At 43.3% G+C, this 18,286-nt stretch overlaps 1 protein-coding gene across 1 annotated transcript in view; it reads right to left on the reverse strand.

Annotated features, from left to right (window-relative positions):
* STK3 (serine/threonine kinase 3) overlaps positions 1–18,286 on the reverse strand; it is a 349,379-nt gene that overhangs the window by 128,725 nt on the left and 202,368 nt on the right. Inside the window, exon 9 of the mRNA XM_040354769.1 lies at positions 14,240–14,441. Within this exon, the coding sequence (XP_040210703.1) occupies positions 14,240–14,441 (202 nt within the window). The remainder of the gene's footprint in view (positions 1–14,239; positions 14,442–18,286) is intronic.

The following is an 18,286-nucleotide window of genomic DNA, read 5'->3' on the forward strand; positions in this document are numbered from 1 at the left end:
CCGATCACATATGGCACTATAGGAGGACATGCGACTTCCCTGGCTGGAGCTCACCGTACACATGCCGCTCATAGCCTGCCTTCCTCTATAATAATACTATGACATGGGCTTCCTCCTACCTGCCCAGGGCCCATATCAGGTGAGATCGCTCTTCCACCAGCCAGACATCACATGGTTCCTCACCTCAGCCCCTGCAGGATCCTCATCATCATCTTCAGTAGCAGAACCCTGGCCAGCAGCAGCCCCAGCAGGGATAATATTCTCTCATGCACGCATGCCTCCCTGGACTCCACCATGTTCTCCTGTGTCCAGCGAAGTGTGTAATTTGGGGGAGGGAAGGACCACCAAACCCCAGGCATCTTGCTTAAGGGAATGCTTGCCGCAGCGGCCACACTCGCTCTTCTCCGTTCGGTTGGTACACGGCAACTCTGCCTATGCACTGCATATGTCAATGCCGGAGACTGCATGCTCATTGGCTGCCGCCAGCACCCCCGCCTTCTCCTTTTCTTCCTCTATGCCCCAACCACCACAGCATACACACAAGTGGGTGGGCCTAGGGCGCAGTGCATTGAAATCCATGCGTCCAGTGCCTGCAGGTAAAGTGTGAATAGGGGAGTAACTGTTATTCCCTACCTGTGCAAAGGTGTGTACAATAAAAAATTATATAGGTAGGTACGGTGCCTTGCTCCCTCCTCGCTCACTGGAGTGCTGGGCTGTGGGAGCAGCTGGCTCAGGCTCTCAGCGTCTCGCTGACAGGTTGAGCCAGCTGCCGTTAAAGGCTCTTGGGTGGATCCCGACCGCATGGTCATGATCTTTATCCAGCCTGGACCGGCTCTGTGACATCAGCCAACAGCGGATTTCAGCCCGCTGTCTGTCAAAAACGGGTCACAGGCATTCAAACTGCACTCCTGTGATCCACAGGAGAAATACAGCCAAATGATCTTTGGCTGTACTTCTCGTTTAATGACACCAAGTTCAGTTTTACTTACCTTATCCCTTGCTCCTACAGACTTCCTTCTCTCCATGTGTCCGGTCCTCTGAAGCCTCTTCTCTTCTGCAATCCATCCATTAGCCACATCAAGTACAATACAGGACCAGCAGTCCTGCATTGTAAGTGATCGGCTCTGAGAGTCTACCCATAACTCAGAGGGAAGGGAAGAGCACAAGCTGGGGAGGGAGAAAGGGGTAATGTTGCCATAGACAAAAGCAAGCATTTAGGTGGAAATTCCCCTGCACTGTAAAGGTATTTTATATTTAATCTGTGTTCACCTTTACCCACGCAAACTTTAAATTTTTCTGTTCCTAACCATACCAGACTGTTCCATGGGTAGCATAAGCAGTTCACTAAATTGTTTACCTTTTTGCCTATAGTTGGTCCTTGGCTTCTAAACGAACAGTTGAAGTGATCCCCTAATATAAGCTTTATTGTACACTCAAATCACCCATTATACAGATAGAGCTTACATGTTTAGGCCCAAAAGGGCTCAGATTATAGCTATGGATAACATTCTTTTAGGCTGAAACACATAAACTGTACCAGTATTATGGGTTCCTCGATCACTTTAAATTTCGGAGTTTGTTTGTAAGCTGGTCTTAGATTTAGCCTGGAGAGGGGACTGATCACTGTTTACCGACAGAGAAGAGCAAGGATGAAGTAGGCAGGTTTCTTGTAGCATGATCCATAGCTTGTGTGTCAAAGGATCTCAATAGACAACCACAGCAGGCAACGGATACCCCTGAAAGGGGTTGAGCACTTCTGGTCCTCAAAATCCATAAGTTTCATACATTTATTGTGCATTTTATATGACAACAAACACGATATAAACACGTGTGGTGTGTGTGTGTGCCAGGCAGAAAAGTGGTTATTGTTGATGCCTTGCTGCGCTGGAGTCCCATGCTCCAAGTTCAGACCCACCAGTATACTGCGTACAAGGGGTCTGTGTAGTCTCAATTAAAGTCTGTAAGTTTCCTAGGGTTGCACCTGCTTCCTACCACAATACAAAAATCACATAGGTAGATTAACTTTCAGTTACCTAAAATTCCCATAGAATTAGAGACTGGAGGGGATTTTTATACTAGAAGTACCTTAACACAAGATTAATTTGCAAAGTAAGCTCATGCAACATGCAGGCACTATATGAACACTGTAAACAAAAACTAAAATCTGAAATAAGACGCCCTGAACAATCACAAGATGATACACCTCTGATCACATCAGGTCACATCCCCAGAAATATTTCTGTCATTCCTGGAAACAAAGGACCACTCCATGGAAAATGGATATTTGCCAGCTTCCTTTATTAATAGTGATTAATAACCTACCAGCTTCTAACTGCATAACAGCAACAATTTTCCCGCAGTAGGTTCTGTATTAGATGGACATGAGAAAAATGTTGCCTTTCTGCTGGACTTTTGAATGCTACATTTTGATGACTTCACTCTGATAAAGTGACTTTAATGGCTGGGGGATCTGGTGGGACTCTGAGATCCAGCTGATAGAAGTCATAAGCAAAGCCCACAAAATAACAAGTCAACTGCAAACTATCTGGCAAGCATGCAAAGAAGGAATACCAGTTTAGACATATCCAACCTTTAAAGTAAAACAGTTACTCTATTTAAATCAGTATTAAAACACAAAAATTGTAATGAGTTCCAACAAGTAGGGTTTTTATGAAGAAAATACCCAGTTGGTCTCTTCTGTAATAAAACCTTCTCCCTGCTTGTCATGTGCAGGTCAGCATACACGTATTACACCACTGTGTACTACAGGGGTGCCCAACCAGTGGCCCGCGGAGCCCTCTGATGTGGCCTGCGACCTCCTGCTCTGGGATGGAATAGAATAGAATACTGTTATTAAAGGTCCGTTTATTACTAAAATCGGTGTATATATGGCCATATCTTTTCAGCAGTGGTTACTGGGATGCTTTAAAACTGATCCGCAGGTGCAGATTAGTTTACTTGCAGGTTACCTGACTTGAGCCACAGACTTCTGTTATTACCTGCGAGTTTCGTGAGCTTTCTGAAAGTGCCCCAAACCTGCAGAATATAATAATAGAAGTCTTTTGCAAAGTGCAGGAAAGCCAAAGGTACGCTGCGTTGCACCTGTGGTGCGGCTAAACCACAGCACATCAGTGTGAAAGCAGCCTTGGGCCCCTTTTACACTGTCAGTCCGACCAATTGGACCCTCCATTCACCTCTAAGTAGTGGAAGACATAAACAAAACTTGAATCCTACATCCAATACGATCTGCTAAAAAGTATAGTGGGCTGGGTCAGTGTCCACTCTGCATATGCAGAGCAGACACGAACATGCTATCCATCCGCTCTGCTCATTGTGGCCCGCGACCGGTTACCAAGTCGCTTAAGTGGCCCTCGCTCTTCAAAAGGTTGGGCACCCCTGGTGTACTATGATAATGTGGGCGTGACATCATTGCGGGCCAGAAACTAAAGTGGCCAAAGTGAACCCAGGAGGAGGATACAGAGAAGATGGGAGCTGCACCAAGAAGGTTTATTACCCTAATTCATAGAAGGCATTTAAGTCTTCTAGTCTCCTAGCCAACATTATGCTAGCAAAATCACCAGAACCACAACGGAAAGTGATGCCCATGTCAACATTCTATTTACTTACAATCCAACTAGTTATCTTTTCTCTCCCTCAATTCGGCTGTGGTCATGGAGGATGGTGGGCAGCTGAAGCTGTCCTGGGGCTTCATTTCTGGGTTTTCGTGCAGCTGCTGTCTCCCATTCTCGCGCCTGTGCAGTCACAGGGAACATGCCCGCACAGTAGTCCCGTAGATGCAGTGAAGAAAATATCATAATACGAGATGCCTGAAGACTTCTGGGATCTATGACATGGATATCCCAGGAGTCAACAGGCCAGGCTGCTGACAAAGTCGCCTAGGTATCCACGACCAGAGGTCAAGGGTAAGACTAACTAAAAAAGGTACTTTCTTAAGAAATTTCAAGATATAACTAGCCAAACATTACAACACTATGGGTGGACATTACAATGAGGCCAATTATTAAAAAATATGTGTGGAACTCTGCTTTAGGATCAGAAACCTTCGCCTTTAAAACCACTTTAATGCCAAAATGAAACCAAGATCAGAGTGGCACAGAAAATGTATGTTTAAAGGTTTACAATGGTTGAAAGGTTTCTTAACCTGCCTGGCGGTCTTCCCGAGTCTGACACGGGGTTAGATTTTCCTGCTGCGAGCGGAAACCCCGAGTCAGACTCGGGCTTGCCTCGCTAGATCCACAGGCACAAGTTACTTACCTTGTCCCTGGATCCAGCGATGCCACCGCGCTGTGTGAGCGAGTGGGTCCTCGCTCGATTCACACAGTGCCTCCGTGTGACGCCGATCTCCGTTCCCTGCGACGTTACGACGCACGGGGACGGAGAACGGCGCCAAATTCAAAAAAGTAAACAAACACCTTACATACAGTATACTGTAATCTTATAGATTACAGTACTGTATGTAAAAAAAACACAACCCCCCTGTCCCTAGTGGTCTGTCCTGTGTCATGCATGTCATTTTATATAATAAAAACGTTTCTTTCTCCCTGCAAACTGTAGATTGTCCATAGCAACCAAAAGTGTCCCTTTATGTCAAAAATAGTTTTAGATCAGCTAAAAAACAGCGATAATAAATTATAATCACTTGCAGAATTGTGCGATAGCGATTTGTGGGGAAATTCGTCATAAAAAAAAAAAAATAATGACAGCAACAATTCTGCAACTGAGCAAATTTCAGTGATTTTGATTTGATTACATTATTGAATAATTTTTATTATAATTATATTATTATTTGTTATAATTATTTATAATTATTTATTATATTATAATTTTGTTTTTAAAAAAATGTCATACCCGGGATGCCTATTAGAAGCTTGTTTGGTCAGATTTAAGTGAGTTATTTCTAAAAATTACAGACCTACAATATAAAACGCCAAATTTCCTTGCAAATAATGGTACCGCTTTTAGCATGTTTTTTCTGACAGAATCATACCGCCAGGGAGGTTAAGAATTCAAAAAGCAGGTATCCCATCAACTGGAGCTTAATAAAAAGATGGTACTTGAAAATAGCATCATAAAAAGAGTGGGGAAACAATGATACAATGTAAGCTATTGTATACAACATTCTTTTCAGTGCTAGACTGGAAATAATTAGTATCCTGGCATATAAAGCACACAACTCATTACTCTCCATGTTACTTGTTAAGTCCAAGAAGCCAACAATGATTTAAAAAAAAAAATCGCATTGCATTCTGTACGAGTTTTTGGGCCTGTAAAAGTTCCAAATACTTGAAATCAGGGCTGCAGTTGGCCACACAGAATAAACATTTGGACAATTTCCTTTACATTCACTACCACTGAGTGATGGTGCACCTGAAAGGACTATTTAGTAACAATTTTTTTTATTTATTTTTATCATTTGTTACAAAATTAAAAATGATCTCTTTTCAGTCTTTTAAAAAGATTCCAAAAGTCAACATATTTCTAATAATTACAGCTAAAATAAATTGTTCAGGAGCTCTTGGCTCACTATCCAATCCATTAGTTGCTCGTCATTTCCACCTAGTGGTCAAATAGGTTATGGCAGGATTCCAACTCGATCCATCTAGCTAATGATCAGAGCCTGAGAGTTTAATTAGCACACATCAGAAAATGCTTTTGTTTGGCTCTTCTAGAGGTAAATATTGCTACTTCCCAAGCAAAAGCTTTTTTTTTTTTAATATAATGATTCAGGTATGCAGTGCCAATAAATAGTAGGGACACTAAAATATCACTTTTCAAGACAGAATACAACTTCCCGCGATGATATAATCTATTCTTATGAGCATGCACAGTCTTGGTCACTTGATATTTTTAGGGACGAATACTGTACCGATTAACCACTTGACCCCCAGAAGATTTACCCCTCTGCATGGCCATTTTTTGTGATACAGCACTGCGTTACTTTAACAGACTACTTCGTGGTCATGCGGCACTTTAACCAAAATAAACTTCATGTCTTTTTTCCCCACAAATGGAGCTTTCTTTTGGTGACAAGTCTGCGTTTTTTTATTTTTGGTGCTTAAAAAAAAAAAAACTGACAATTTCGAAAAATAAATATCTTTTACTTTCTGCTATAAAACATCCAATAAAAATGAAAAAAAATCTAATTTATTTTTATAAATTTAGGCCAATATGTATCCTGAAGTCAAATAAACGTATATTGGTTTGTGCAAAAGTTATAGCGTCTACAAAATAGGGGATTTCTCTATGGATAATTTGGTATGAATTGTCATGATCGGCAATTAAAAGCTGTGTACCAACAATCAGATTATCGGACGATTGCTCCAATTGCATGACTTTTCATCTGATTTTCTCATCGCATGTACTAGGCATTAGTGGTCACAGTTTTAATGATCATTCATAAATCTTTTATATCAACTGATCTTAATAGATTAAAAGCCAACGTTTAGTTGTGAACACAGCACAGGGACATAACTTATCTTTATCTTAAAAGGACAAGCTCACATTTTATAAAATAATAATAAAAACGCAATTTTTTTTTACCTGCAAAAAAAAAATGGGCATTTACCCATGGGATGAGGTTGTGCTGGAGCATTTGTAACATGTTACACCCCGAATACTTTCTGGGTGCATCATGTAACAGGTTACAAATGGTGACCTTATCTTTTAAAAGAACATTCATTTAACGCAATGTATAGTGTGAAGGAGAGGTAAAAAATATTGAAAATTTCTTCAAATTACATTAAACACATTCGAGATTATAAAGGGATTTTTAATACAGCTTACCTGTAAAAATCCTTTTCTTGGAGTACATCACGGGACACAGAGCGGCATATTCATTACTATGTGGGTTATATGGAGTACCTTCAGGTGATGGACACTGGCAATCTCAAACAGGAAGTGCCCCTCCCTATATAACCCCCTCCCATAGGAGGAGTACCTCAGTTTTGTAGCAAGCAGTATGCCTCCCAAAAATGGTCCCCATAAGAGGGGTGGGAGCTCTGAGTCCCGTGATGTACTCCAAGAAAAGGATTTTACAGGTAAGCTGTATTAAAAATCCCTTTTTCTTTCTCGTACATCACGGGACACAGAGCGGCATATTCATTACTATGTGGGATGTCCCAAAGCAATGCTTACAATGAGGGGAGGGAGAACATCTTCCCAAGACAAAAGGATTTAATTTAGAGATATACTCAAATCATAATAAATCCAACTTAGTTGAGAAAAATAATTTTTAAATTTAACTCAAAAGGGAGCCCCCGGAATCCGAGGGTCTCAAACTGCAGCCTGCAGCACTGCCTGCCCAAAGGCTGTATCAGTATTCCTTCTTACGTCCAACTGGTAGAATTTTGTAAACGTGTGGACAGAAGACCAGGTTGCCGCCTTGCAAACTTGAGCCATAGAGATCTGGTGGTGTGCTGCCCAGGAGGCACCCATGGCCCTAGTAGAATGAGCCTTTAATGATAACGGAGGAGGCAACCCTTTCAAGCCGTAGGCCTGAGTGATTAACTGTTTAATCCATCTCGAGATGGTGGATTTTGCAGTTGCCTGCCCCTTCTTGGGCCCATCCGGTAAAATGAACAACACATCTGTTTTCCGGATCTTCTCTGTAGCCTTAAGATAGGCCTTCATGGCCCTGACAATATCCAAAGTATGCAGCAACCCTTCCTTTCTGGAAGTAGGTTTAGGGAAGAAGGATGGTAATACCAAATCCTGGTTTAGATGAAAACTGGATATAACCTTTGGTAGGAAGGAAGGATGAGGGCGGAGAACGACCTTGTCCTTATGTAAAATAAGATATGGTTCCTTACAGGATAAGGCTGCCAGTTCCGATACTCTTCTGGCGGAAACTATGGCGACCAAAAATACTAACTTCCTTGTCAGTAAAACCAAAGGAATTTCAGCCAACGGCTCAAAAGGTTGTTTCTGTAAACTTGACAGAACAAGATTTAAATCCCACGGACAAAGCGGGGATTTAACTGGAGGATTAATACGTAAGACCCCTTGAAGGAAGGTCTTAACTAGCGAGTGGGTGGCCAGCGGCCGCTGAAACCACACTGACAAAGCTGAAATCTGTCCTTTGATTGTGCTTAATGCCAGTCCTTTATCCACTCCTAGCTGGAGAAAACTTAATACTCTATCGATGGTAAACTTGCGAGAAAGCCATCGCTTGGACTCACACCAGTCTACATAGGCCTTCCAGACCCTGTAATAAATCACCCTAGAGACCGGTTTCCTGGCTCTGATTAGGGTAGAGATTACTTTCTGAGACAGACCTCTACCCTTGAGAATCAGGGATTCAGCTTCCAGGCCGTCAAATTTAGATGCCGTAAGGCAGGGTGGAGGATCGGACCTTGCGATAGCAGGTCTGGCCGTAGAGGAAGAGTCCAAGGGTCTCCCACTACCATCTTCAGGATTAGTGAATACCATGCCCTTCTGGGCCATGCTGGAGCTACCAGGATGACTGGTATGTGCTCCACCCTGATCCTGCGCAGCAGGCGGGGTAGTAACTGGAGCGGGGGAAATGCATAAAGAAGTTTGAACTGATGCCAAGGGCAAACTAACGCATCGGTTCCACAGGCTCTGGGATCCCTTGTGCGGGACATGAACCTGTCTAGCTTCTTGTTTAGTCTCGATGCCATGATATCCACGTCCGGCACTCCCCACTTCTGGCAGAGTGTCTGAAAGACCTGTGGATGCAGAGACCACTCCCCCGGCAATAGAGTCTGGCGACTTAAGAAGTCCGCCTGTAGGTTGTCCACTCCGGGAATGAATATAGCCGATATGCAGGGCACATGGGCTTCTGCCCACAAAAAAATCAAGCTCACTTCTTTCTGAGCGGCTTGACTCTTGGTCCCCCTTGGTGATTTATGTATGCCACCGCCGTGGCATTGTCCGATTGTATTCTCACCGGGAACCCCTGCAGTTTGGACGTCCAAGTCCTGAGGGCTAGTCGGGCAGCTCTGAGCTCCAAGATATTGATGGGCAACTGCTTTTCTGCCGCTGCCCAAGTGCCCTGGCGAGTGCAACCATCCAAAATTGCTCCCCAGCCGATCAGGCTGGCGTCTGTGGTTACTATCTTCCAGGTCACAGGACTGAACGTCTTTCCCTTCAGGAGATTCTGAGGGTTTAACCACCAAGATAGACTTTGCCGGACTCTTGGTGAGAGTGGCAAAGGAATCTCCAAGGCCTGAGGCCTCTTGATCCATGCTGACAGGATGGCTGCCTGCAGGATGCGAGTGTGGCTCTGAGCATACGGTACCGCCTCGAAGGTGGCCACCATCTTGCCTAGTAGCCGCATACATAGGCGAACAGTTGGCTTTCTCTTGCTCAGAACTATTTGTATTAGCTCTTTGATGGCCTTGACCTTTAATAGAGGTAGGAACACCTTCTGTTGTTCTGTATCCAATCTCATGCCGAGATATTCCAGCTGCCTTGTGGGCCGAAATGCTGATTTGTCTCGATTTAGGACCCAGCCGAACCTCTCGAGGTACTGAACCGTGAGGGCGACTGCTCGTTCCAGGCCAGGAAACGAGTGGTCTACGACCAAGAGGTCGTCCAGGTAAGCCAGGACCGTGACCCCTTGGGTCCTTAGATTGGCTAGGACCTTCGTGAATACCCGGGGGGCCGTAGCCAACCCGAAGGGGAGCGCCACAAATTGGAAATGACGCTGAGCCACCGAGAAGCGTAGAAATACCTGATGTGGCTGAAAAATTGGCACATGAAGGTAAGCATCCTTTATGTCTATGGACGCCATGAAGTCGTCCTTCTGGAGCACGGCGTAGGCTGACCGAATAGTTTCCATCCGGAATGAGCGGACCTTTAGGTACGCATTTACTCCCTTTAAGTCCAAAATTGGCCTGACATCGCCGTTGGGCTTTGGGATGATAAACAGGTTGGAGTAGAACCCCAAGCCCTGTTCCTGGACTGGTACTTCTACTATCACCTTCTGGCACAGCAGATGATTCAACGCGGCTCCCTTCACCGGGTCGCCTGGTACTCTTGACTCCTGGTAATGAGGAGGAGGGAATTCTGAAAATTCTAGTTTGTAGCCCGTGGCCACGGAAGACCGTACCCAGCAGTCGGGAATGCTGGCCTCCCAAACCTCTGCAAAGAGACGTAGCCTTCCCCCCACCATCGTGGGTGGGGGCGCCCCTTCATAAGGCCGACTTGGGGGCTGGCTTCGCCGGCTTGCGGTACCACTGCTTCTTGCCCCCAGTGGCTTGGCCTTGTGGCTTATTGTTAAAGCCTGATCTTGCAGAAGGCCGTCGATACTGTCTGGTATTAGAGGGCCCCTGTCCCGGGGAGGACTGGCGCTTAAACGCGGGCCCTCAGGCTTTCTTCTTGACTGGCAAGAGAGTGCTTTTGCCGCTTGATATAGTCTGAATATATCTATCCAGATCTTCTCCGAAGAGTCGTCCTCCATGGAAGGGAAACCCTACCAGGAGCTTTTTGCATGGGGGCTCAGCCTCCCAACTCTTCAACCATAAGAGCCTTCTCATATGGATTAGAAATAAGGATAAACGTGATGCCTGCTGGATGGAGTCCTTGATAGCATCCACCGTAAAGCGTATAGCCCTCGGTATATCCGAAAATTCCTCTGCCTGTTGGGCAGGGATAAGTTTAAGCATTTGCTTAGTCTTATCTGATAATGCTTGGGTAATTCCAATAGCAGCCACAGCGGGCTGAACTATCGCCCCTGCTGAAGTAAAGGAGGCTTTCAGTAATGTTTCCAAGCGTTTATCAACCGGATCCTTAAACACCTGTACGTTTTCCACCGGACAAGTTAAAGATTTGTTCACATAGGAGATGGCTGCGTCCACCGCCGGGGGCGCCCATCTTTTGGAGAATTTCTCCTCCATAGGATATAAAACAGAGAATTTTTTAGGTGGTAAAAAGACTCTATCTGGCTTAATCCAATCCTGAAACATGACCTCCTCGAGTAGAGGATGGATCGGGAAAACTGCGTTGCTTTGAGGCGTTCTTAAAGAGCCTAAAGCTGAAACCGCCGATACTTGAGGTTCTGGTATGGGTAACTTAAATGCCTCATGGACCATGTCCGTTAAGGCCTGAACCCACAAACTTTCCCCTTGGGAGGCTGAACCAGACCCCTCAGTATCCAGATCCTCGATCTCTGAACCACCCTGGTCCAAAGCGTCAAGTCTATCCAATTCCCCCAGGGAAAGGATTTCTGTGTCTGAGGGTTCTTGCTCGGGTGACGGAGACCTAGTCCGCTTTCTACCCGATATAGCTTTAGCTATCCTTTTTGCCATTCTTTTCTCTAGTTTCACCTAAAAAAAAAAAAAAATTCTTCAAATTACATTAAACACATTAGAGATTATATGAGGTTTTATGGATTGAGTTTATTCCCATGTCAAAAAAAACACAAACTTACAAAAACCACCCCCCCCCCCCACTGTAAGAAGATGAAATCCCCCAGAATAAAATCAGCCACACAGACTATTAGCATTCGCTTAGAGGTAGGCTGAAACACATGAGAAATAAATCATAGTGCTCAGCACTCACTAGAACCCAAGCCTGTCCTTGCTGTCACTCTCATCAGAGTGCATCACTGGATAACAATAAGGCCCCTCAATCCTTAGCACTTCCTCTTCTCTGATTGCAGAGCTCTTTAAAAAAAAAATAGACCTGTGGTGTGTTATTTCTAAATTTGCTTGATTGATTTAAGTGTGGAAGTTTTAAAGCCAGATATTTCTACACAAGTATTGCCATTCATTTTCTTATGCACGTGTAAAAGATACTGTACTCACCCTGAAAAGTACCACATATACCTGTTGAGTCCACCAGTGATGCTCGCCTAAAAGGCTTCCTGTGATGGGTGGCAACGATGCTGCACTGCTTCTGAATTAAGAAGAGAGTTGCCACCCTTATTTGTGCTGTGCTTGCTTACACTACATTGAGATGAGATGATACTGCAGTGGTATGGCTATCATCATTGTAACCGCTGACTCAAAAGCCTCTAGCTTATCAATTAGGATTCATGGACATTTGAAGTTCCCTAGACACCTTTCTCCTGGCAGCAGAAAAACACTGGCCGCTGGTAAACGATTGAACCGTTGAACCGCATTTAGACACATGTTTAGCAAAGTCCAGCGATTGAGCGTGAATTCATTTAATTGGCCAGAATAATAATTTATGAAAAATTAAAGTGCTAAACTCGCCTAGCGTTATCACGTGTTTAGACACGCCTGGCATTTTTTCCACCAAAATTCTCCTCTCCTGAACGCAATTCTTCTGCATACAGGAGAGGAGTGTTTTGCTTCCTCTAAATGCAGTTGTTCCCAAACTCCGGTAAAAGTCTATTTGTGCATTGAGGTTGATTTACTAAAACGGAGTGAAAAATCTGGAGAAGCTCTGCTAAGAAACCAATCAGCTTCCAGGCTTTTGTGTCACCATGGACAGCTGCACCAGATTTTGCACTCTCCTGTCTTAGTAAATCAACCCTTTAGGCCTGTATTGAGTTGTGTTCAGGGGCTTTAGCAAAAACACCAAAAGCTCCAAAAACATGAGTTTAAGAGAAACAGTGTGTATGGGGCCTTAGCACCTAGGAACCTTTAGACCTCTAGATGGCAGCACTGATTCTGTTGCTGAAATCATCCCACTGTGTGCTGCAGTGTCTGGGATGGGGGAGCATGTGAGACAAAATAAAAGAGTATTTGGCTCAGTCAGGGAAGCTAAAAGGACGTTCTGCTGCTTGTACATCACAGAGTAACTGGATCTGGCACTCATTTAGATCGTCATACAGGGGCTTTTAATTCTATGCCCACTAATTACCAACAGTGAAGCTCAGGATATGGGAGGCGTCAGGACCGAGCTTGACTTCTACAAGAAAGGTCAAAATTTGCATATATTCTTGTCTTAACAGTAAATTTACTAATCCTTCAATGCTGTTGCATTTGATCATTCTATATGCAGTGTGCACTGGCCAGATTTGAGACAAATGTACTTTACATTCTGCTATTCCTTGCATACATTTTGCAAATAGCCACATCAAGGCACCTCTGATAAGTGTGGTCCCCATCTATAAACTATCCAAATCCCCAATTATGGGACATACTGTATATATCAATTCACAGAGAGCAGGCTCACCCCTATATACTGTATGTATCATAGTGGAAACACAGATAGCCCAGAGTTGAGCACTGCCACATCAAGATACTTATCAGTGGTGCAATGACGCAGCAGTTTGAATTCCATGTGCAATTACAAATGTATGCAACCAAAGAATGTTTTTATCGGAGTAGTTGAAACAGTTACGCTATGTTTTTTTTCTGTCTAGCTTTAAAATGTGGAAGACAACTTGTGTTTTGTTGGCCTTTTCTTCGTATCACAGAGTGTTATCAACAGCATACCTTTGACAGGTAAACATTTTTACTCCTGGGTCTCTTTCACACAGGGCAGATTCAGTTTTGATCAGCAGGAGATCTGTCCCTTGATGCCATGTTGATCAGTGCAGAACGGGCAGATGATTGCTCTCCATAAACTGAGTGGACACAGACAGACATAGCCGGTCTGCTCTATGGGTGGTCCAGTGAAAACAAATTTCCCTGTCCATTTAAACCCAAATGCCCTCTGATCCGCTTTACCTAGACATAGGATGATGGACCCTCTTCCGTTTTTTTTCTTTTCGAGGACCGTATTGGATCGGCGGTAGGCAGGTGTAAATGGACACAAGTCTGTTTACACCCACCAGTCCATAGAGGTGAATAGACGGTGCGGTCAGGGCCTGATCTGACCCTTTGTGTGAAAGAGGCCTTATGGAAAGTTCTGACAGACACCGCAAGCTCTTCTTCATTGAGGCCTGTTTATGATAAATGACTAAACAAAAGAATCAGTTCATAAAACTGCATGCATCATTTCCTGCAAGAATCATTATTTACAGTAAATATTTCAATTTACTGTAAATAATGATCATTATGGCAAATAAATCTTGAGTTATAGCTTTGAACATTGATTGTAAGGACTGAGAACAGGAGACCAAAAAATTATGCACATGGTAATTAGCTAATTAATATAAGCTTTTCATAATGCTCACGCTCTCAGAATACCTCACTGGACTCATATTGATCTGTTTTTTATGTACATACTGAACAAGCAAATTGGACTCCGGAAACCTCTAATTCCAAAGTGCTTTAAAATATTTGTTTGAGAATATGATGGTATAGCTCCTTAAATTCTTGCCATATATAACAAAACCTACTCTTCATTGTGCCATCCTCCTCCTCTTCTTCCTCCTCCTCATCGCTGTTTATGACCATGGTCCCCAAATCTGATTCCAGCATGGTGCTATTATGTTCAATCATGGTCTGAGCTCCTTCGCTCATGGTGCTCGCCGCTCTCATGGTCCCCACACTCTCAGAACTGGTCTTGACCATTGTGTGAGAGTCCAGCTCATCCTCCTCCTAGACACAAAAGAAAACAGGAACACAAAGAGTTACTAAAAGTCCAATTCCATGATTAGCCTTTATGGAAACACTTTGAAATATTATACCCCGAGAATAAAGATCAGTTTATATAAATTTATTTCCCCCGAAACCACATCACAAAAACCTCAAACTGACATAAATACTAAATGTCCCAGGCTGGAAAACAATGAACTTTAACCGCACATTTTATTAGTTTGACTACTTTTCTGGGTCATAATTTACAATTAAAGTGCAGCAAAGACAGTAGGGTTGGAGAGGAACACCAGGAGGCACCTTTGTGCTGCAAACATGAAGTGTGATGTCAATTTATAGACGCTGCCATATTTTACTACTCTCTCATCCCCAGAAAAAACAAGCAAGTCATTTTTAGTAACAGAAAGATCTGCTCAGCAGATGCTGGGGGAATTGTTGAAAAGAACAGATTCCAGCTTTGGATACAACAGCATTTCCAATCAGTGGCAGTAATGTTCCTGGAATGCACAGCCGAACTGATGATAATCCAGTGTATGATTCATAAACCCCATATGGAGCACAAATATTTGAAAACAAAAAGGAAAAAAAGACATCGCTTCTCCCACACTTTGTTTTATGTATAAGGGACTATGGACTCTTCCACATTTTCAGTTATGACATGTACAGTAGTATCCACACACACAAAACACAGCAAACTGCTTGGGCTCAGTCCAGGAAAGATACACACAGTGTTCACCCGCCATTCTGGACACTTTGGAGGCCTAATGCTGCGTACACACGACCGTTTTTCATGTCATGGGGAAAAAAAACAGTTTTTCTCGACGCGATTCTTGTCAAGCCTGCCTTGCATACACACGATCGTAAAAAAAAAAATCCTCGAGCAAAGTGCGATGACGTACAAACGCGTACAACGGCACTATAAAGGGAAAGTTCCATTCGAATGGTGCCACCCTTTGGGCTGATTATGCACATTTCCCTTCTCATAACTTGCTTCTGAGCATGCGCGTTTTTTTCCCCTCGTCGTTAAAGCCTACACACGACCGTTTTTCACGACGAGAACAATGACTTGAAAAATGAGAAAAAATAGAGCAGGTTCTAAATTTTTAATGACCATTTTTCTCGTAGAGAAAAATGCTCTGGAGCCTACACACGACCGTTTTTAACCACTTAAGCCCCGAGCCTGTTTTTCAGATTCGGTGTTTACGAGACTAAAACATTTTTTTTTTTGCTATAAAATTACTTAAAACCTCCAAACATTATATATATTTTTTTTTTCGAACACCCTAGAGAATAAAATGGCAGTCATTGCAATACTTTTTGTCACACCGTATTTGCGCAGCGGTCTTACAAGCGCACTTTTTTTGGAAAAAAATCACTTTTTTAAATAAAAAAATAAGACAACAATAAATTTGGCCCAATTTTTTTACATATTGTGAAAGATAATGTTACGCTGAGTAAAATGATACCCAACATGTCACGCTTACAAATTGCGCCCGCTCGTGGCATGGCGTCAAACTTTTACCCTTAAAAATCTCGATAGGCGACGTTTAAAAAATTCTACAGGTTGCATTTTTTGAGTTACAGAGTAGGCCTAGGGCTAGAATTATTGCTCTCGCTCTACCAATCGCGGCAATACCTCACATGTGTGGTTTGAACACCGTTTTCATATGCGGGCGCTACTCGCGTATGCGTTCGCTTCTGCGCGCGAGCTCGTCAGGACGGGGCACTTTAAAAAATTTTTTTGGGGGTTTTAGTATTTATTTTACAAATTTTAACACTGAAATAAAAAAAAAAAAAAAAAAAATTATCACTTTTATTCCTATTACAAGGAATGTAAACATCCCATGTAATAGAAAAAAGCATGACAGGTCCTCTTAAATATGAGATCTGGGGTCAAAAAGACCTCAGATCTCATATTTAGGCTTTAATGCAAAAAAAAAAAAAAAAAAAAAAAAAATTTGAAACTGTCATTTTTTCAAATGACCAAAAAAAAAAATGTTGCTTTAAGAGGCTGGGCGGGACTGACGTTTTGACGTCACTTCCGCCCAGCAGAGCTATGGGGATGGGCGAAGGAGATTTTTCCTTCACTCGCAACCCCGCTCAGCTGCCGAACAGTCCCGATCTCCTCCGCCGCTACCGACGGCTACGGTAAGCGGCGGGAGGGGCCCTCTCCCGCCACCGATAACGGCGATCGGAGACCGCCGTTATCGTTTACACGGCCGCCCACTGAAGAGATGAATATCTCGGTTGTGGCAGCAGCTGCTGCCGTTACCGAGATATCCATCTTTAAAGTGCCGACGTAGAATGACGGTGGGCGGTCGGTAACTAGTTAATGACCAATTTAAAAAATTGCATTTTTCTCGTCATGAAAACCGGTCGTGTGTACGCGGCATTACATGTGATCCACTGCATGTACAGAAGGTACAGCGATACCCTAAGGCTGTGTTCAAATCTGAGTGTTTCATGCTTATGTGCAAAGGCACCCACCAACCGTATTTCATGCGTGCAATGTCATTCATGGTGAACAGCACCCCAAATGCAACAAGCAGGCAAACAAACCTCAATGCCCCAAAAGCAACATTAGCTGTTTGAGTGCGTCTGTTGCAGGTGGTGCAGCCCATTAAAATGAAACTAATTAGATTGTGCAAAAAAAAAAAAAAAAAAGTCAGCCGCTACAAATACTTAAAATATAAGGACACTTACCTGTCCAGGGATCCAGCGTTGTCCTCACCCAAGCCGATTCTTCAATTAGCTTCAGGCACAGGCATCTTCATTGGGGGAAACTTCACAACCAGCTTCCATCTGCTCCTGCGTGAGCCATGCTTCATAATTGGCCCTGCAGTCTTATGGGAAATGTGATGTGTCCCAGAAGGCTGCAGGAGAAAGGAGGGGGGGTCACCGATATGTTAAAATCAGGTACCCCCCCCCCCAAAAAAGTGCCAAATCTAGAGGAAGAGTGAAACTTCCCCTTTTGGGTGAAGTTCCGCTTAAAGCTTGCCAAACACGTGATTCAGTCCACCAGAGATTGCAAATACAATTTGTAAACTGACCACAACAATTCTATTGAATATTAAAAATAGGCTTTAACCACTTAAGGACCAGAAACATTTTCCCCTTAATGACCAGGCCATTTTTTGCACCCAAATAAAATTGATGTCCTTTTTCCCACAAATCAAGCTTTCTTCTGTTGGTATTTGATTACCTCTGAGTTTTATGTTTATTTTTTTTGCGCAAAAAAATAAATAAAAGACAGACAATTTTGAAAAAGTTCAGTTTAGGCCAATATGTTTTTTTTTTATATATATTTTTGGTAAAAAAAAAAAACACGCAATACGCGTATATTGATTGGTTTGCGCAAAATTTAAAGCGTCTACAAAATAGGGAATAGATTTATGTCATTTTTATTATTATTCTTTTTTTTGTTTTACCACTAATGGCGGTGATCATCAAATTTTTTGCAGGACTGCGACATTGCGGCGGACAGATCGGACACTTGACACATTTTTGGGACCATTGACATTTATACAGCGATCAGTACTATAAAAAATGCACTCATTACTGTATAAAAGTCACCGTCAAAGGAGGGGTTTACACTAGGGGGCGATCAAGGGGTTCACTATGTTCCCTGGGAGGTGTTTCTAACTGTAGGGGGATGGGACTGGCGGAGTACAGAGAAATCGCTGTTCCTAATCACTAGGACCAGACGATCACTCTGAACTTCCCTGTCAGAACAGGGATCTGTTTGTTTACTTTGACAGATCCCCGTTCTGGCTCTCTGTGGAGCAATTGCAGTCGCCAGCCACGCGCATTGGCTTCCTTGCCGCGATATGCGTCTGCTGTACAACTAT

This window comes from Rana temporaria, chromosome 5 (genome assembly GCF_905171775.1).
Source record: "Rana temporaria chromosome 5, aRanTem1.1, whole genome shotgun sequence".
NCBI lineage: Eukaryota > Metazoa > Chordata > Amphibia > Anura > Ranidae > Rana > Rana temporaria.